Source organism: Mesoplodon mirus (assembly GCF_964341445.2).
Source record: "Mesoplodon mirus genome assembly, chromosome: 4".
NCBI lineage: Eukaryota > Metazoa > Chordata > Mammalia > Artiodactyla > Ziphiidae > Mesoplodon > Mesoplodon mirus.
Window position 1 is genome coordinate 63,875,469 of NC_138979.1, and position 20,447 is coordinate 63,895,915.

Consider the following 20,447-nt stretch of genomic DNA (forward strand, 5'->3'; position numbering starts at 1 on the left):
TGCTCCTATTACAGCCCCTCCAAAGGAACTGCCTCCTTGGGCTGAGACACCAGGCTGTTAAATCCTGTTGATCTTAGCCTAGGGTCATTCTTGAGCCATTCCCATCTATCAGCAGTGGCTTTCTGAGATACTGGCTGAGAAAGACTGAGTCTGAATCTGGGTTCAAGAGGGGAAGAAATGAGACCCCATCCTGCAGAAGAGCAAATGGTTTTCTAGTCCCCACCACAGGACCTCAGTGTCCCTGTTCCTGTCCCTCTTGCTAGGGATGCCTAATTGTCAGGATCCTGACTCTTTTGGTCATCTAGAACATTCACCAGTCCAGCTCTGAGTGCCTTGGCATCTCAGATATACACGTTGTCAACATCCACTTATATAAATTGAGGGAAAATATCAAACAGGACACAACTGAGGCTCCAAGAGGTTAGGTTCTCTGTGGAAAAGAGACCTACAGCTCAGTCAGTCTGACTTAGAAGCCTGATTTTCCTCCAGGACTTAAGCTGCCACTTCCAGGAAGGATGAGTGGTGAACAGACCCTCAGTCCCTGAGTAGCTTCCGGCCTGCCAGACAGGCAAGGTCCCAGGTGGGTGCACTGATGGAATCGTGCTGATACAATCCCACCCAAGTCCTAGAAAGACCAGTTTCCCAGCACAGTCACGTCCGGTTAACAGGAAGCACTCATCTGTAAATGGGGATAATAATGTCTACTTTTCAGGGTTGTTATGAGGATCAACTGAGATGGCATATTGATGCCTAGCTCAATGACTGGCACAGAGAGGGTGCTTGGTAAGTGAGCACCACTGCACTGCATTGCTGTGAGCCGCTTTTGCCAAGGTAGAATAGGGCAGTGCCTGGGTCTCTGCAAAAGCATTTCAAGCATAGAGGAGGCCGAATTCTGTTACCAGCAACTGCAGAGGCTACAGGAGCCAAACGCAGCTGAGCCCAGGGAAACCAGGGGCACAGCCAAGCTGACCCGACCCCAGCCCAGGGCCAGAGGGGGTTTGCAGAGGCTGGGTAAGCAGATAGAGGGAAGCCTAAATACCACCCCCCACGCCCACCAAACATTCACTGCCAAAGTCTGTGGCAGAGGCAACAAGAGGCCACCTCAGGGGAGGACTCAGAGCTTGGTCGGGGGCCCAGGCCATATGGGGCTGAGGCAAGGAGCAGAACCAGGGCCCATGTGCCCAGCAAGCTGTGCCAGCCCAGCCCATGCCAGCCCAGCCAAATTTGAGTTATATCAGGAGAAGGGATCTGTTCAGAAAACTCACCCATCTCTGCATATTTGCATATTCTATTTTGGGGTCTCTTCCTTTTTTTTCCCCTTAGCTTCCTAGAAAAGTTCTTGTGATCAATTCCAGCTTCACCTCTGCTGAACTGCAAAAGCTCACTCTCAATCCCATCTCCCCTCCAACTACCCTCTCACTGGAAAGGTACGCCAGAGTTCTCTGCCCCCCCTGCCTCCACTGCCCCCACCTATTCAAGGCCTCAACCCCTGCAACTGAGCTCTGTGATACATCCCCAAGGTCACCATGGCTAAAGGAGTGAAGTCAAAGGTCAGCCCCTGGGTTACGATGTTTCTCTGTGGCATTCCACACCACTGACCATGCCCCGCTGTCCAGTTCTCTGCACTCCGCCAGCTCTGATGACCTCTGCTCTCGCCTTCCCAGAGGCAGCACATCTCCCCCTTCCACGCCCATGCCCATCAGGCACTATCTCCTAGAAAGTCTAACTCCTTAGTGGGCATCCCTTTCCCTCTACCTTTCCCCGGAAAGTTGGATTCCCTTTGCACTTGACACAGGCCCGGCCTTCAACCTGAAACTTCCTGATAATTATCTCCAGCCTAGAAACTTCCACCTGTCTATAAGACATCCCCACCCGGCCGTCCCATGGCACCTCAAGCTCAGTATCTCCAAAACTGGTCTTGCACTCCAGATCCCAACCCCACTCCCTCATTCTTGCTGCACCACCATCTACCCACTCACATCCTGCCTGCCCGCCAGATCGAGTCCTTCACATCTCACCTCCCTCTCCTCCTCCCAGCTCCCCCACTGCAGCTCTAGTTGAGACCCCCACTGTGTCCCATCCGGAGGCAATGGGCCCCCTAGCTGGTCTCCCACTCCCAATCTCACTTCCCACAAATCCAGCCTCCACGCAGCTGTCAGATTCTCTCACACACGAGTCTGGTCCTCCACTGCCCTGCCTAGAGCCATCCAAGGGGTGCTCTTTGCCTTCAGGATGAAGCCCAAGCTCCTCAGCCTGACGAGACCCACACACCGACTCCCACTTCTCCACACTCAGAAGCCACAGGCAGCAGCGGGAAGGGTGCCGCCTCTGGAGTAAGACAGACGTGAGTTTCCAAGGCCGATTTGCCCACTGCCCCACCATGAGACTGTGCACAGATGATCTCACCTCTCATCCTTGGTGTCTCCATCGGATAAGTGGAGCTAATCATAACACACTCACCTTTCCCAAGATGTGCTATCAACACTAACTCCTGAAGTCTCCCCACCCCCCGCCACTCCTCTCCTCCCCAGCTGCCACACTGCCCGTCACACACTGTCAGTTCTAAGAGGATCACAGCTTCCTCGCTGTTCTCCCCTCCTCAAGCTCGTCCCACTCCCCATCTCTTCACACACAGCAGCCAGCTGCCTTTCTAAGATGCAACCCTGACTCTCTCCCGATTCAAATTCTCCTGTGACTTCCCACTGTCCTTAGGATAAGTCCAAACTCCTTGCATAGCTGAAAGTGGTCTAGCCTCTGCCTACCTTGAAGTCCACCCTCATACACAGGGCTCCAGGAGCTGTGTCCTCTCCGCTCCCAGCCCACTCTGCACGTACACCTCCCTGCCCAATTCCTCCTCACCTGCTGGTCTGTCAGATGCCACCTTCTCCAAGCAGCTCTCCCTCACACACAGCCCCACCCTAACCCAAGGGAGCACCCCTTCCTATGAGCTCCAAGCCCACAGGACCAGCCTGGCCCACTCTCATCAGGCTTTAGTGTAAACATCTGTTGGTCTGTCTTCCCAATGGCACGGCTCTGTGACAGCGAGGACCTTGTCATGTTTACCAGGCACAGGGCAGAGACTGAATGAATGTTTGTTCAAAGGGTAAAGCAGACAATGGCAAGGAAGGAGTCCTTGGCCCATGGAAAGCCCCAGGCTCGGTGGAGAAACTTACCAGACTCAACATATATTATTTAAAACATGGCTACAGGAAGCAAAGCCAACATGCCAAGACCCTGGAGGAAAGAGCTGACAAAGAAGGGAAAGGGAAATCGTGGGGACAGTTCAATTCTGGGAAACAGTATATTTGGTATTTGGGAGTCAGTTCCAGGGACAGGGCAAGGTTACCCAAGAGTTTCGCAGCATAATGGGCCGGGGGAGTTAAGGAGCTCCAGCACAGTCCCTGGGGGCAGGCTGCAAGTTGCCACAGAATGGAAATCAGCTCTAGGCAGGCTGTATCGCGGGGACGGGAAGGGCTGTGTCAGCCCCATTTGACCACGGCAGGCCTGTGAGGATGGAACTGGCCTTTGTTTCCATCACAAACCAGAGACATCAGGTTCAAAGACAGCACTTCCTGGTCTTTGCTCCCGACCACGAAGAGGCAGCTGGGTTCCAGGCAGTCCACTGAGGCACCAAGAAGCCTGGTGAGCTCTGAGTCTTTTCAGCCAATGCAAACACCCCTCAACGTTAACTCTAGGATGGAGAGGGAAATGTGGAGACTTCACATTTTCTGGCAGGCCACTATTCCAGATATGGCCTGCCGTCCAGGCCATATCTGGAATAGTGGGGCCTCCCAAGTACCTCTCTTTAAGAGTATCACTGATAGACTGGTGGTCATCCAGAGAGAGGAACAGGACGTGCTGGAGACCAAAACCAGGAGGACAGGTCAAAGGGCAAGTGAATTGCTACCACTCTCCTGAACTCACAGATCCCAGCTCACAGAGCAGAGGGAGCAGGCCTGTTCTGTGTGGTCCCTCAAGACAGAAAGGGGGCCAAGGGGTAAACGCTCTGGGGAACAAAGGACAGAGTAGGCAGTCCTTATCAACAGTAAACCTTTTGTCCCAGGGGGTGACAAGCAGAAGACGAATGACCGTGATTGTGGATGCTGTGGATGAAACCTCTGGCAAAGGGACACAGCAGGAGCAGACCTCTGAGCAACTTCCCACCGAGACACCAGCTGAAGGATTTTTCTCCTGACAAAGTATTCAAAATACATGAAACCCACTCGCTCAACTTGGACATGTCTGCGACGCGCCAGGGAACACTGTGCCAGGGGAATGAGAGCTCGGGCAGATGGAGCAGCAGCTTGGGGGTTCGTGCCCTCTCTTCAGTATGAAAGCTGGGCCCTGTTTGTGTTGGTGTCGTTGTTTAGTATTGTTATTTAACTGCTCTTGTATTTACGCTTTCAGGAGAGAGAAGAGGGCCCTGCCTCCTGGCACGGCTCTGAGGCCTGGATTCTGGCATCATTACAGAACAGGCATCAAACAGTGCCTGGTGAGACTAGGCCAGGGGAGGGACAAGGAATCTTTTGAAAGCCTTTGGGAGAGGGAGCGATGTGGAGGGTGAGCTTCCCCGACCTGCTGCCCCGGAAGTCCACCTGGCCCCTCCTGAGACCGGTCACCTCAGAAGCACAGCCTCTTCTGGCCACAACTGTAACACAGCAGCCACATGGAGACTGGGCAGCAGTCCTTGGGCACATCCTGAGGATGCCACACCCAAAGCACCAAAGGTTCTGGGGGCTACCACTGGAAACTTCTGCCAAAAAACCAGTGTGGGCATCACACAGCATCTCAGGATGTGGATCTAAAATTCTCCACCCAGGGCCCAGAAGCAGGGACCAGCTGTGCTCCCTGATGCCACGGCACCAAAACCTGCACACCATGCTTGCCCCACTGCCTCTACCAGCTCACATCAGCCAGAAAGGCCAAGCACTGGGCAAAGCAGAAGGTCGACCATCAGGTGTATTGGGGAGAGGAGGGATGGGGCACCTTCAAGAGTGCTTCCCATGGGCAGCGGCCTTGGCAGTTTGCTGGGGGCTCAGGAGGAGCAGGGAGTTCATGGGGCTCCTCCGGCAAAGATGAGCTCCAGGGCCGCTTGGATGTCCCCTCCAGTGGCTTGCAGGGCCCGCAGGCTCAGCTCATCATCCTGGATGCCCATGTCACGCAGCTGCTGCAGCTGGGGCTGCCACTGGCTCTGCAGAAAGAGAGGACAGGCAGAAGCTGTTAGTTAGGCTCCTACGGAGACTTGCTTATGTCTGTCCTTTCAGGGGGAGAGAGAAAGGTGGGTTCCCCCAGTAAAGCTGCTGATGTGAAGTTCCATACAACACAGCGCTTCTAGGAGAACTACAAGAGAGGCCTGAGGGTTTAGAGAACAAGTTACAGTAAAAGTCTTTCCAATGAAAAAGGGGAAAATGTAACATAAGGATCAAAAGAGAAATCACAAAGTACTCAATGGCTAAATTTCAAAAGATTAAGTTACTTTCTTTCTCCTGCTGTATGTATAGACACACACACAAACAAACACAAACGGGTGGGGGGTACATTTTTAAATTAACTTCGCTTTTTACTATGATACACAGTGAAAAGTCTCACCCTCATCTACTCCCCTCCCCACCCTGATAACGTATTTTATTTTCTTTGAAGAAATATGAATATATATTCCTATATTTACCCTTTTCTTACACGCCTTTTTTTTCCCCAACGTATTAATGTATCCTAGAGAGCTCCCTATGCCAATACATAAATAACTTTTTAATAACTGTATAACATTCCAACTTGTGGATGTCCTGAAATGTACAACTGGGCTGTTCCCAGTCTTTGCCATTACAAACAACACTGCAGTGACTGATTGTGTACAAATGTCATCCTCTACATGCACATACATCTTCAGGATAAATTTCGAGAAATGGGACTGCAAGGAATTACACAGCTTTAAGGGCCATCTGTACTTCCTTCTTCATGAATAGTCTGTTCATGTCTTTTGCCCATTTTTCTATGGCGTTCTTGGTCCTAAACCACAAGAACTTCTATAGTTCAGGGAGGTTTTGCCCTTTGTCTGATACGTGCAGATTTCTTTCCCAGTTTGTTATTAGCTTTCAGACTTCGCTTGGTTTTTTTGTTGGTTGGTTGGTTGGTTGGTTGATTGGTTGGGTTTGATTTGCTATGCAGCAACGTTCACATTTATTAACTCTAAATATCTTTTACTGTTTATACAATGGTTCCTCGATTTTGACTTTCAGCTACGAAAGTCCTTCTCTACCATAAGGGTTTAAAGAAATTTCGTATTTTCAAAGCTTCATCAATATCTCTATCCCATGCAGAAGGAAGTGCACACCTGAGGGAAAAGGCTGTGTTCACACTATGGGAAGGAGAAGGCAGTGGGGATGAAATGCAAATTCAGAGAAGCAGGCAGGCAAGGGTGAGGATGTGCTGGGCTTTTAAAAAACCACACAAACCAACTCAAACTCATGTTACAGGCCAGGGAGACACATGAGAGCTTCTGAGCTGGAGAGCAGAGTGAACAGGCATCAGGATGGGGAAGATGAAGGAATGGAAAAGACCAGCTGTCCACGGGTCCTGCTCCCGTTCCCCTCACTGTCCACCAGGGCCATGTGGGCTGGCAAAAACCACAGGGGCCTGACCCTGTCTCTATCACTTAATGGCTTGATGACCGTGGACAAGTTCCAGAAATGACTTTCATGCCCCAGGCTTAGGAGCAAAGGAAAGAGAGTGAAGCAAACAGCCTGTGCACAGGGGCATGCAGTACAATGTGAACCCCTCGGGTTATGCACTTAGCTGCGAGCTAAGCTTCCACATTCCGTGAGGCAGGGGAGATGGTGTCACTCGCTGCTTAAAATCTTCCACGGCTCCCTGGTGACCACAGGACAAGACTAATCTCCTTACGCAGGCACTCAATGAGGCCCTCACACTCAGGCTCCGACTCTCCTTTACTCTGGCTCCATCTCAGGATCTTCCCCACAAGGACACCGCCTTCTGGGCTTGCCTATTTGAGTTTTGTCACCTGTACCTCCACATTCAGTCAAAGAGGTGGCTGTGTCTGCCTGGACACCATGTCCCCTCAACCAAACACCCCTTCCCTGCCTGGCTAACCTCTAACTAATTCTTTGACAGTCACTCCAAACACCCCTTCCTCAGAAAAGTTTTCCCTGACCTAGGCCCTCACCTCAAGCCTGGGCGGGGCTTCTCGCCCTGTTGCTCCCTCACTGCAGTAACTGCCTGGCACCCCTCCATGGCAGGGATGAGCACTGGCTCGTCTCTACCCCAGGAGCTGGACCCCGGCCCGGTATATACATGCTCAAGGCTCAGTCCCCACCCCGCTCACAGAATGGACGAGTGTCTCTTCAATTAAAACTGCCACAAGTATTCAAGCCAGGTGGTCAGCGGAGCCGGCTGTGGTCACTGGGTGCAGGAGTGGAAGCCACAGGGACAACTAGCCTTGCTGGGAGCATCCTCTCCTGTCACACTGCCATCCCCAGCTGTTCCTGGAGCAAAGCAGGCCAAGTGGGAAGGGCCTCCAGAGAGCAGAAGCAGGCTCAGTGTCCAAAGTAACTAAGAAGCCATGTGAACATCAGGAGTGGGGAAGACTGACCTGAAGGCTGGGCTGCCCGGAGGCCTGCAGCGCATGCTGTAGAGCTTGGCTGAAGAGATCATTGGTGATGGGCGTCCCTGACTGGACGCCGGATGACACTGGGGAGGTCCCTGAGGAATGGCCCTAGAGACAAACCAGGGTCAGCGCCACGCTCAGAGACACCTCAGTCTCCCAGCGCATACCCACTGCTCTCACATCACCCCAGGGTGCCCCTGGGTGCCCCCCGACTGCCTCCCAGCAGGGGCCTGCATGAGACAACCACACAGAGGTACCCCAAAGCTCTCTACGTGGGCAGGAAAGGTTCTGTTCTCTTTTGCTCCAGGGAGATGGAATGGAGCCCCCGACCTAGCCTAGGACCCAGCACTGGGAGAGATGGCCTTGGAAGCTGGAGTGACCGTCACCAGGAATGCTTAAGCCTGTGATGTCTGGCCACTTTCAGGGACAAGTAAGGGTATATTGTGTGACGGGAGGTTCTTCCAAAGTGCTGGCAGGAGTTAATCAGGCCTGTGATGAACCCCAGACTTCTAAGCCCTGAAGGCTGGTGACGGGTGGTCGCCTGAGCTGCAGCGGGAAACCCACCAGGGCTCCAGGTAGAATTTGGCTCAAAGCAGATCCAGCTCTAGGATCAGCAAAGGTAAATCCATTCTACCACTGGGCCCTTCTCCCTTAGGGGCCTGGCCTTGATCTTCCCGCCCTCTCTCCATACCTGGGTGCCAGGAGTTGGCGTGTGAGAGCTGCTCTCTGGAGTGCTGGCCAGGGCCAGGGCGGTGGCCAGCTCGCTCTGGGTGATAGGCCGGGGCCCGGCAGCTCCACTGTACCCCAGGGAAGCTGGGCGGGAGCTGGGTGTGCTGCTCGAGGGCGTGGACCTGGCGCTCTGAACAAGAGAGGCACCAAGAATCACGGAAGCAGCCCTGTGACGTTCTCAGATGAACCCCACCCCCGCTCCAGGAACAGTTCTTGGGGAACCTCCCCTAGCTGCCAGGTTCAGACAGCAATAGTATGACATAGCTGGGTCACCAAAGGGCCTCCGATCACCTCCCAGCTGGGGCGTGCCAGGTCCCAGCAAGGGGTGCATCCCCAGCACCATCTCCCCCAAATGGCAGGCAGCCAGGCCACTTACTGGGTGAAAGTCATCCTCATCATCAGAGAGCCCTTCAAACAGGAAGCCACCTGGAGGAGGGAGAACAGATTTCAGGAGGAAGAACAGAAAGGCACAGGCGCAGCTCCAGAATCTCAGCTCTAGTTACTCTCCAAGTTCATATTTTCATCTCTCCCCTTGGAAAATTACAGGACAGATGCACTCCTTGACTCAAATTGAGAGTTCCCAAGGAACGCCCTCTGCCAGCACTATACATAGCTGCTGAGTAAAGCAAACCCCTGGACCACCGCCCACTCCCGAGGGGGCCTGCGTTCCACTGTCCTGGGGCTCACCTGGCATATCCCGGTACGAGCTGGAGGGCATGCCCCGGGAAGAGGAGTCGGCCCCCGGCAGCGGGGTGCTGCCTGCCACCGAGTGCAGAACCAAGACAATGGCGTTGACCAGAGCCGGGTGAGCAGGCACTAACCTGAGATGGGGCAGGAAGAAACCCAAAGGTGACTAAGAAGGAAAGAGCACCCTTGGCCATGACAGGAATTCTGGGTGCCCCTCACAACAATCAAGTCACCCACGCCTGCCCTTCAATTTCCCAGTCTTCAGCACCTCCCTCCAGTCGACTTGTGCTCCTGCTGCTCTGTCCCCAGGAACAGCAAGGCCTTCACCCCCGGGCCCCCCTGCAGATGCTTCACCTTCCCCTCCGACAATGCATGATGGGACATGCACAGCCCAGGAGGCTCAGGAGTCAGTTTCTGGTCTGGACTCCACTACTACTTCACTGGGCAATCTTTGACAGGTCCCTTCTCTTTCCAGGCTTTGGCTGTTTTCTTCACTTGCAAATAAGGGGACATAACCTCTACTATCCCTTCCAGCTCTAAAATTTTGGGATGTATGGACCTGTTTCTTTCCCAGCTTAAAATCCTTCAAAGGCTCCCTAATATCTATTGAATGAGATCTAAACTGAGCATCACCGGCCTCAGAACCCTGCTTCATCCCAACATCTCTGCATGCCCCTGCCCTTGGGCTTGTTATTCCCCCCATAGCCCTTGCTCCTTCTCACCTCCTGACACATTTAGAAGACAGATTTGGGGGATGGGCTGCAAGAGCAGAATCCAGGGCGACAATTAGGTTTCTGGCCCAACCATGAGGAGAGATAGGGTCCCCTTAATAAGATGGGTATACTTACGTATCAAGCATGTTGGGATCAGCAAAGACAGAGAAGAGGTCCTTGTCCTGGAGAACCCCTGAAGGAGAACAGGGCTCACCTCAGAGACTGGAAATTTAGCCAGATCCAGTGGGGAGAAGAGACTTCAGGCCTCAGAGCAACCGGCTTAACAGGGATGCAAGACTACAAAGCAGCCCTAAAGAGAAGCGGGGGAAACAAAGCCCCAGCAGCACAACCACGTGCTCTCCATCTTGCTCCCTGATTGCCCCCCGCACTTAGGTTACATGCTGTGTACCACTACACCAGCCTCTTTTCCCCTTATCTCTGGGTTCTTCCCTTACCCATCAAGGTGTGCAGGAAGTCTTCCCTGATGGCTATGGTTTGGGCTAACAGCTGCCCTCACATGGCTTCCTCATAGTCTCATTTCGGATGTTAGTCAGGCCATATTTTCGCTGTGGGACTGACAAGTCTTGGAGGGCTGGGTGTATGGAATACATCTGGATTATTCCCCCTCCAGCCACAAGACCAGTGATTCTTCATAAGATAGTCAAAGGTTCTTTAAGGTTCAAAGGTTCATTGCCTCCTCCTGGTTTCTCCTTCTCCGACAGCTCCTATTTCCTTAAGCTCAGCCTTGCACTTACCAAGAGCAATGGGGTCACTGCTGAGGCCTGGGGTGGCCACAATGATCTGATCCAGAGATTCCTTATTGCTGAGCATCTTAAAGACCTGCAAGAGAAGTGGGGAGGGCTGAACACTCCAACTAGCTCAATGCACTCAGCAAATACCCACACTCTGCTGAAGTACTTCCTCCCTCTAAGTGCTTGCACATACACCACCGCAATGGGACAGTTGCCCCAGGAAACAGATGAACCTCTTTTTTCTCTGAGATCATGGCTTACTGGAGGGGAAACAAACAATATAAAAGCAAGAGCACAATAAACCTTCAATCTCTGGTCTTTTCCCCCACTTACAGTTCTAGTGCTCTCATTATAAGCCCAATAACAAAGGTTTCTCTAGATGCCAAGAGTCCTTGTCAATCGTCACACAATTACCATTTCACATTTATATATATTGGGAAGTTTGCAGTTGTATTAACCTTGATTATCGACTCTCCTATAGAAAGACATCAGTGCATTTTCCCAGTGAGGAAATCCTGGTAAGGAGTGGGGGGCAGGCAGTTCAGCCAAAGTCAAAGAATGAGGCCCAGCAGAGACAGTATATGCATCCTTTGCTGTAACCATATTCATTCCGTGAGGCCAATGTCAGGAGAGGTTGTATCATTATCATTAGAGGAAATCAACAATGTCTAGCTGAGAGCCTCTTTGGGGGAAGATAGGGCTCTACTGAGACCCACAGACATGGCAAAAACTCCCCGAGGGACTCTTGGGAGCCATGGCAACCGGCTTCCAACTCCCTCTCTACACCACTCTGAGTTCAACCCCTCTCCAGCAGGCCTGGCAAGCATCTCGTAGGGGGCTCGGCACATACTCACCGCCTCCCTGTAGGAGGAGCTGCTGTGCAGGGCAGTGTGCAGCACCCGGAACTCCCGCAGGGCAGCCACTTTGTCCACAGGTTCTGGGGACAAGACACTCAGTTACCCTACAACCGGGCCCTGCCCCTGCTGTAGACGCACAACATCACTTCAGCAAGTGCCCAGATGCAGGTTCCCTTCCCTCATCACCCCACTAAAAATGGGCGCCCGATCAGAAAAAAACATTTATGCCATAGATGTGAAAACTGCACTCTCTTTTAAGCATCTTCAGTAGATAAACAAATTCAAGTTCCAGCAGAGGGGAATCTTATCACATGAAAAAGACTATTCTGATCAATATCCCACTGCAGGAGTTCTAGGCTTTTCACATTTGAAAAGGAGGAGGGTATAAGGAACTCAGCAGACTTTTGTGCAATGATTTAAAATAAATGCTGCAAGCCATCTGAACAATATGGAGCTATGTTGACACAATATGTTAAGAGAAAGAAATAGAACATAGTTGTATGTGCATTCTCTAGTAAAACTTTGTGATGTGTGTCAGTGTGCACGTGGGCCAAGGCTGGAAGGGAACAAGCTAGGGTGACAGGATCAGGGGTAACTCTTTTCTTTTGGATATTTTCTTTCAGGCCTCTGTAATATTATTTTGATTAAAAAAAAACAAATACAACAACGACCAAGAAAACACTGTACTTCTAGGGTTCTTAACAAACTCATCACATGTCCAAAATCAAGCATGTCACTGGGACTCAAAGCTCCTTTTTTTTTTTCAAAGCTCCTTTTTGATCTTTGGACACAATGACTCATATATATGGGAAAGTTTAGCAGTTGTCTTAGTTTCACTTGGTCACTTTACTATTTAGGACATCAGCCCAACTCACAGGTAAAGAAATTTGGGTAAAAGAAGGGGGAGGGCTTCCCTGGTGGCGCAGTGGTTGAGAGTCCGCCTGCCGATGCAGGGGACACGGGTTCGTGCCCCGATCCCGGAAGATCCCACATGCCGCGGAGCGGCTGGGCCCGCGAGCCATGGCCGCGGAGCCTGTGTGTCCGGAGCCTGTGCTCCGCAACGGGAGAGGCCACAGCAGTGAGAGGCCCGCGTACAGCAAAAAAAAAAAAAAAAAAAAGAAGGGGGAGTAGGCAGGAAGTCCACCCTGGGTCACACTTGTAAAAGCGTGGTGACCCTCACCCAAAACGGCTACTTGTGATTATATGGACTGTGTACTGCCCAACTCCAGACGCACCATTCCCAGAGCAAGGTGAACAGCACCCCTAGGGTTCAGTGTGGCAACCACATCCTTACCTATAGCTCTAATCATGAGGGTTGTCTCTTTTGAAAAGTATTCACCTCAAGTAAATTACCTAATGTATTCATTCAACAAACCTGTGCTAAGCATTTACTCCATGGTTTTGGAGTAAATCTTGTTTTGTGCAAGGCACAGGAATACAAAAAGAGAGAGTCCCTGCCATCAAGGAACTTAACAGTAGGAGAAATGAGACTGGATTAAACACACACACATAATTACAAAATACCATGCTGAGGACTTCAACAGAGGCATGGACCACAGCAAGGGCATTAGGAACATGGAGGCAGACAGCCATTACTGAGTGGGAGGACCACACAGAGCTGCCTCCCAGAAGAGAACGTTTGAGAGGGGTATTTAAGGTAAAGCAGACGTTTACTGGGAAGAGAAGGTATTCCAGGCCTAAGTGAGAACGAGTGCAAAGGCATGGAAGAATATAAGAGGTGCCTCGAAGGAACAGTAAGTCATTCTTGGTGTCTGGAGCCCGGGGTACACACCCCTGCTCAAACAGCAGGCCTAAGTGAGATCCTAAAGGGATTTGTAACCCTCTGCGAAGAACCACCAAAAGGATCCAGGTGGGAAGGAAGAAACTGACACCTTCTCCTCCTACAGGATCTAATCTGGTGGGAGATAAAAAGAAATGTGCTTCCTTTTGGAAGAACACTCAAGGATAAAATACCTAAAATGCTGTCACAAAAGTTTATTTTCAAATCTAAAAGTTTATTTTCACCTCCCAATAAAAAGTCCGTTTGTTTCAAAAATAAATCTCCAGGCAGAAGGAGGATGAAAAGGACTCAGAATCTTAAGCCCACCATCAGCTAAGAGTTATGCTTGTCTCTTTAACATCTCTGAGCTAGTTTCACCCTTTGGAAGTGAGAGGCAGCCAGCCCAGTGGAAAGAACATGGGCTCTTGAGCCAGGAAAACCTGGATTCACATCCCAGCTCTTACATTCATTTTCTAAGCAGGTAACCTTGAATAAATACCTTTCTAACCCTCTTTTTCTTCGTCTATAAAATGCTAATGCTATTACCTTACCCTGCTGAGCCACTGTAATGATTAAATGAGATATCAAAGAGAAACAATCTGGCTGGAAGAAGCAACAAATGCTACTTTCCTTCTGTCAATCCCCTCCAGCCAAAGATCAGAGGGGGACACCTACAGTTGAGCAAGTTGCGTTTACTGCTCTTACAGAGAGAATGCCACCACCAGAACCATGGCGCATCTCAGTAAGAGGGAGTCAGAAAGAACTTATAGGATTTGGGCTTTGGTTGGGTGACTTGGCGGGTGAAGTTTAAGGAAGCAGGCTTTTGCTCCGGATTGGAGGCTGTCAGGAAGTGGGGGTGATTTTATGATCACGTATCTTAATAATTCTTATCTAGAAGGAAGGAAAACTAGTGCAAGATGAAAGCTGTAACTGGTAAAGAAGCAGCAGTCACTCATAATAGCCAGGATAGAGGGATATTTGGTCATTTCTGTGGTTTGGACAATGTTCATGTTTTTGTCTCTGCTCAGAAATGAGAAGAATCTTGTTTTTGTCTTGATCCATTACAGTCCCAGAGTGAGTGGCCTTGTAGATGTTGGTGACCTGTGAAATTGTTCATGTTTCAAGGCCTAGCTGAAGGCCAGGCCAGCCCCCAGATGTCAGAGACTGCCTTTCTCTTTCTCACTTCCCATCAGGGTACAAAAGAAGATCTTTTTGTCCTTTATGCTTAGAACTGAAAAGAGGAAAAATTTCAAGCTAATAACCAGTCAAAGCAATCGTGAACATTATTAAAATATGTCAAACTGCCCGTTTTTAACAAAGCGAATCTCTTATACAGCTTAGCTTTATCTTTGGGGAGGCTTTTAAAACACAGATGCAAAATTTAAATTATGAATTCCAAGCAGCACCTTTTATTAATAAGTCAAAAAAGCATTAGAGGCTTTGTATGTTTTCTCCAAGAGCTACTTTCATACCACTCAAATATTTTCAAACTTCAGGAAAATAAATTATCAGTATAGCAGGAGTGAGGTGACTGAACAAATCACCGCCTGCAACAGTTTGTGTGAAGATTTGCTAACATGAGAGCACACTACAGCATTTAGAGGAAAGCAGGGAGTTACCAGCTTTTTTCTAATGAGAACAACAACAACAATAACAAAAATACAAAGTTCACTCCCTAAAGGAATTTAAATAGACACATCCTCCCCACCCCGTTAAAACAGTGGGTGAGGAACTTAAAAGTAGAGAAACAAATCCCATTCTGTTAGAGGCACTGGCAGCAAGATCAAAATTGTACTCTGTTAATCGATGTGGTCTAATCCAATAAGTAATAAAGATATCCTCTATTATCATCTCAGTAAATCACCCCTTTGTTCCACCCAGGCCCTTGCCTCAAGAACACACACAGACCCTCCTTGCAGGCCCTTGCCTCAAGAACGCACACAGACCCTCCTTCCCTTGTAGATATTACAGAAGCCCTGCCTGTCTAAGAGACAGCACTCTCTCACCCGGTTTCTGATCAGGCTCAGGCCAGGACTTGCGCAGAACATGGACTGTGGACCCAGGCTGAATGCCATAGAAGTCAAGGGTCTGATCATCTTTTAGCTTCCGGCCACAGTAGATCAGATCTAAAAAAAAAAGAACTGTTCATTTATATTTTGCTCCTCAAAACAATTTAAATGATTTTTGTCCCCTAAGAACCTTATCTTGATTGGACAGATAGCTAGAGAATGATATATGCTTTTAAAAGTACTCTTACTTAATAAATACATTTTTTATTTTTTTTATTTGGCTGTGTTGGGTCTTCGCTGCTGCACGCGGGCTCTCTCTAATTGTGGCGAGCGGGGGCTACTCTTCGTTGCGGTGCGCAGGCTTCTCATTGTGGTGGCTTCTCTTGTTGCGGAGCATGGGCTCTAGGCGCGCGGGCTTCAGTTGCTGTGGCATGTGGACTCAGTAGTTGTGGCACACAGGCTTAGTTGCTCCATGGCAAGTGGGATCTTCCCAGACCAGAGCTCGAACCCGTGTCCCCTACATTGGCAGGCGGATTCTTAACCACTGCGCCACCAGGGAAGCCCAATGAATGCATTTGAATAACAACTGTTAGTGAGCACAAACTGATAAAACACAGAATCTATGCAGGAAAACTCTAGAGCTTAACACCATGGAGACTGCTCAATTTAAATGAACGGGAAAAATGCAACAATAAAAAAGGATGAACCTCATATTTTTATGACTGAAAACACACTTTTTGCCAGCTTATACCATTTTGTCAGTTTATATGACATTGCGTTTATAATATAATTTAATTATATTCACTTTCACTGCCGGGGCCTGGGTTCAGTCCCTGGTGGGGGAACTAAGATCCCGCAAGCCACGCAGGGAGGGGAAGGAAGGGAGAGAGGGAGGGAGGGAGGAAAGGAGGGAGGGAGGGAGGGAGGGAAGAAGGAAGGAAGGAATGAAGGAAGAAATTATATTTAAATTCCTTCTTCCTCCACCTAGAATGCCCTTGCCATCTGTCCTTTTTCACTGCGTTCCCTCTAACCAACCAACCAACCAAAAATCCTTCTAACCACCCCTTAATACCCAGCTCAAATGCCATATACTGAGGGGCTTTCCCTAGCCAGCTCCTCCTTCCTAACCTAAATTCTCTTTTTTTTTTTTTTTTTTTTGGCTGTGTCGGGTCTTAGTTGCAGCACGCAGGCTTCTTAGTTGGGGCATGCGAATTCTCAGTTGCAGCATGCATGCAGGATCTAGTTTCCCGACCAGGGATTGAACACAGGCCCCCTGCATTGGGAGCACGGAGTCTTACCCATTGGACCACCAGGGAAGTCTCCCTACCCTAAACTCTTGCTCTATCAGAGAAAGAATTCAACAATGTCATAGTTAAGGAATGTTGTGATAAAGTAGCTCAGTATAACCAACGACTAAAATGGCAACAATAGTTTCATTATGATTTGCGTTTCTATTCACCCAACAACAATCACTTCCATTATGATTTCTGTTTCTATTCACCCAACAACAATCACTTCCCTGGAGTGTTAACATTAGGAGACAAATCCCGAACTCTTAATTTACCCTTTAATTCCAGAATTATTCTCCCCCAAAAGAGATCAGAGCAGCAGCCCATCCCTAGTCCACAGAGACTCACCGATCAGTTCGGGGTCTGGAACAGACTCCTGGAGTTTGCCAGCAATGAGCTGCTTCAGAAATGAAATACTATAGCCTCCCAGTGAGTATTCGCCGAGCTCTGTCTCTGGCAACCGAAGAATAGATTTGGGGGCAAGTGGCTGGTCAGCCAGCTTCACCGCCAGGTGCCAATCTGAGAGAGACATCCTCTCTCTTTCGCGCTCTCTCTTTCTCCCTGTAAAGGAACAAAGCCTTAGTGGTTAAAGGACAGACCACCACCCTACACCGCCCCCACCCCACCAGGGGGCTGAATGAGAGGTAATTCAGGGTGACACTTGGAAAAGTGCAAGATGCAGCATCAGGAGGCCAGAACTAGAACCTGGGGTCCTCTCTTCACTCATCCTATGACAGACAGCAAGGGACTTCAGCTAAGCCTCAGTTTCTTCAGCTTTAAAGTGGACATAAAAATGTCATGCCAGCTAATAGGAATGTTGTGAGGTTCAAATGAGATCATCCAACACTCTCCCTTATGTACACTCCATGTTTCTTCATCAACTCTTGCTTTAACTACCACACAGCTTTACAACAAGCTCCCTGCCTCTGGCCTCTCCCTACCATGCTGCCACCCAAGCCATCATTTTAAAACACAGATCTGATCAAGTCACTCCTCTGCTTAGAATCCCTCCAATGACTCCAGACCACCTCTATGAATAAGTCTAAACGGCACAGCCTGGCTTTCAAAAACATTCACAACTGTTCTCTCTGCCAGCCTTCCTCCTCAAGAGCTCTGGGCTGCCCCACCCTCCCCAAGCCTGGATTCAAAACAAAGCTCTCCCCCACTTTATACCTCCGCTCATCTGCTAACTCTGCATGTAACTCCTCTTCCCTCTTCCATCTCTAAGCAAACTCCTATCAAGACCAACCCAAATACAACCTCTCCTGTCCCCTCTCTCTTCCCTCTATTGCTGTCATATTCCCTCATGGCAAAGGGTTACAAATATCTATTTACTTCTCAATCTCCCCCGCATCCCATTCTTAGAGGCTCTTGAAAGCAAAGACCAGAATTTTTGGTCGTTACTGTCACAATGCCCAGTACTTATGGGTGCCCAGAAAATGAATCAAAAACCTGGGGGAAGAATCTTGTAAGGCAAGATAAGTCCTTCCTATAATCATTATTGCTTCCAAAGTGGCTTCTTTGTAAGAGGAAAGAAAAGGCTTCAGAGGCTGCCCAGCAGACCCTAAGGCATCCTCAAACCGTCCATCTCCAGGTTTATGGCAGGGAAGGAAATGGGGCTTTTAATCTACCATATCTCATTTAATCCTCACAACTGTTCCCTGAGACAGGAATTCTCATTTACATACTACAGACAAAGGAACCGAGACTCAGAAAGGTGAAGTCAGTGGCCCAAGGTCACTGATAGTTTATATTGGGACAGGGACACTACCTCTTGGGTAACGACCCAACCGCTCCCACGGGACCAGCTAATTAGTCAACACACGTCGAGCCCGCGCGACCCAGGACCCAGCGCCCTCACCCGTCCCGCGGAAGGAACCCGGCCGCAGGGCCGCCGGCGTAAACACTCACTCAGGTCCTCTCGCCGGAAACAGGAAGCTCCGCGCTGCATTCTGGGAGTTGCAGTTCCTATTGTGGCCCCGCCCCTTTATAAATAGCCAGCCTGCCAGTGGCGCTAGTTGTAAAGCTTCCGGTTCCGGGGAGGGCGTGGCTCCTCTGCGGTTTGAAAGTTCCGGCGCGAGAATGTCTTCGTGCTTTCGTCGGAGAGGAGTCTAGAACTGTCAGTGTTCCAGGGCGCAGGTCACGAGAGCGGGGCTTGGCGTGAAGTTTACAGCCCCGCGATTCCCCCACTGTCCTGGGACGCATGCAGAGTCCTTCGGTTACTCCGGGTCCTTACAGCGCCGCAGGTGGGAACTCCCACTGCCGGGCTCTTGGGCACATCGCGGACACCGGATCCCCTCCCGCCTCGACCCTTCGCTCCCAGAGGGCCCTTTCCCGAACGGCCTCTTCAGACACACCTCAACCTTGCAGCCCTCACCAGAAAACGGCCTGCCTTCGGGTGAAGTCGGCCTCTTCTGTGCTTCTCGCCTCTGGCTTCTCGTGGCGACCCTACCTTTGAGGGCATACCAGGAACCCAACGATGACTTCCTCCAAAAGTTGGTTCGTTGAGAGAAGTTACCAAGCCGGGTTCCTCTTACGCCCCAGCGTGCAATGGTGGGAATCAATTCGGGGAGGGCAATTTCCACTGCACTCTTAGAGAAACTGCATACAGTCGTCCCTCGGTATCCGCGGGGGCTTTCTCCCAGGACCCACCCCCACCCCACCCCGTGGATACCAAAATCCGCGGATACTTAAATCCCTTATATAAAATGGCATAGTACAGTCGGCCCTCCGCATCCGAGCGGAGCCCGCCGGTACCCAGGGCTGACTGTTAGATGCGCGATTAGAATAGATGGTGTTTGCACAGAGGTTAGGATTAGCCAACTATTCTGATTGGACTCTACTCGAGGAATTAATTCAAGGACTAAGGAAAGCAAAAAAACCCCAAAAAAACCACAGGTGAATAAAAAATATAATGAGGTTGGTCCTAGCAACTAAAGGCTGATCCGATGTGCACAAACGTAAAAGCATGACTCTGCAACGTCCCATTGTACAGCCTGGGACTAAGGCAGCAACTGTGAGCAAGATAGCTTGACTGAGGAGAGCAGATAAACTGCAGGGTCTCGGAGGGCCTGACACTGGAGGCTAGTCACTCCTCTGCTCTTCTAATACGGGAGATTTTCACGGAAGTCTGTCACTGTCTTCTTGCTGAACCCTAGGTTCCTCATAGTTGTCCCCAAAGTAGCCTCTCCCCCATCCTACCCATTTTTAGATATAACCTCTCTTTCAGAAATCCTTCCTAACTATCCAGCCCTCTTTAAGCTCCTTCTTCTCTTATCTACTAAGGTACTTGGACCTGAACCACATACTTTAGTGTTTTATTAAACTTTGTTCAATACTGTGCCTTGACTGCCTGCCGGAGAAGACAGGGATCCTGTCTTCATCTGGTTTTCCTCATAGCAGAACTGAATATACTAGGTGCTTATGAGTTTCTTGTTTTGATTCATTTCATTATAAGCTCCATAGGAGAATAAGCAATGACTATCTTACCCTGCACTTTGTCTTCAGCAGTTGACCAGGACCTGGCACATAGTAGGTGAGCAATAAATATGTGTTGAATAAAGAATTCATCTACCAAATGTGGCTGTCTTGCTGTAGCTTGTTGCCCCCAGGAAAGGAGGTACGCCTCTCTAAGTTCTGAATTGTACATTGTAATGATAAATTATTAACTGAGTAAATGAATGAAGGAATAACCCAGGACCAAACAGGTTCTTTGGGAACCAATTTACCAAATAGGTACGGTGGCCAGATGCAAGGGTCAGATTCTAGATAAAATTAGAAGCCTGGACACAAGACAAATGACCAGACATGGTAAAAAAGAAAGTGTCCAGGCCCAGTCCTTCCATCAGTCTATATTTGGAGACATATACCCTCATTAGCTTTCTCTGAGAAAGTGGTGGACAATTTTTCATTAAACCTTCAAGAGACTATTTGCCCAATCGTTTGCTATTGGAAAACAAATTATGAGACTGCACATTTGGGCTTCCCTGGTGGTGCAGTGGTTAAGAATC

The 20,447-nt window shown here is 49.7% G+C and overlaps 2 protein-coding genes across 6 annotated transcripts in view; both read right to left on the bottom strand.

Annotated features, from left to right (window-relative positions):
- Positions 1-2,983, bottom strand: part of SEMA7A (semaphorin 7A (JohnMiltonHagen blood group)) — a 31,965-nt gene extending 28,982 nt beyond the window's left edge. For 2 of the 4 annotated variants that reach the window (XM_082617327.1, XM_082617330.1), the window contains exon 1: positions 2,860-2,983. The gene's annotated coding sequence lies outside the window, so the exon portion shown is untranslated. Of the gene's footprint in view, positions 1-2,762; positions 2,780-2,859 lie in introns of those variants that run through there. The other 2 variants (XM_082617328.1, XM_082617329.1) reach the window with 2 other exon arrangements.
- A 1,958-nt stretch (positions 2,984-4,941) lies between these two features.
- Positions 4,942-18,376, bottom strand: UBL7 (ubiquitin like 7). 2 transcript variants are annotated; one of them, XM_082619844.1, is made up of 11 exons: positions 18,299-18,376; positions 16,786-16,998; positions 15,146-15,265; positions 11,357-11,439; positions 10,506-10,590; positions 9,886-9,943; positions 9,038-9,171; positions 8,727-8,776; positions 8,313-8,480; positions 7,607-7,729; positions 4,942-5,191 (listed from the first exon to the last, which is right to left on the bottom strand). In XM_082619844.1, exons 2-11 carry the CDS (start codon positions 16,967-16,969, stop codon positions 5,054-5,056), a joined length of 1,143 nt encoding a protein of 380 aa, XP_082475970.1. In that variant the 5' UTR covers positions 16,970-16,998; positions 18,299-18,376; the 3' UTR covers positions 4,942-5,053. The 2 variants fall into 2 exon arrangements, with proteins under 2 accessions (XP_082475970.1, XP_082475971.1); XM_082619845.1 differs by lacking the exon at positions 18,299-18,376 and adding an exon at positions 18,209-18,292.
- Between the last annotated feature and the right edge of the window lie 2,071 nt (positions 18,377-20,447).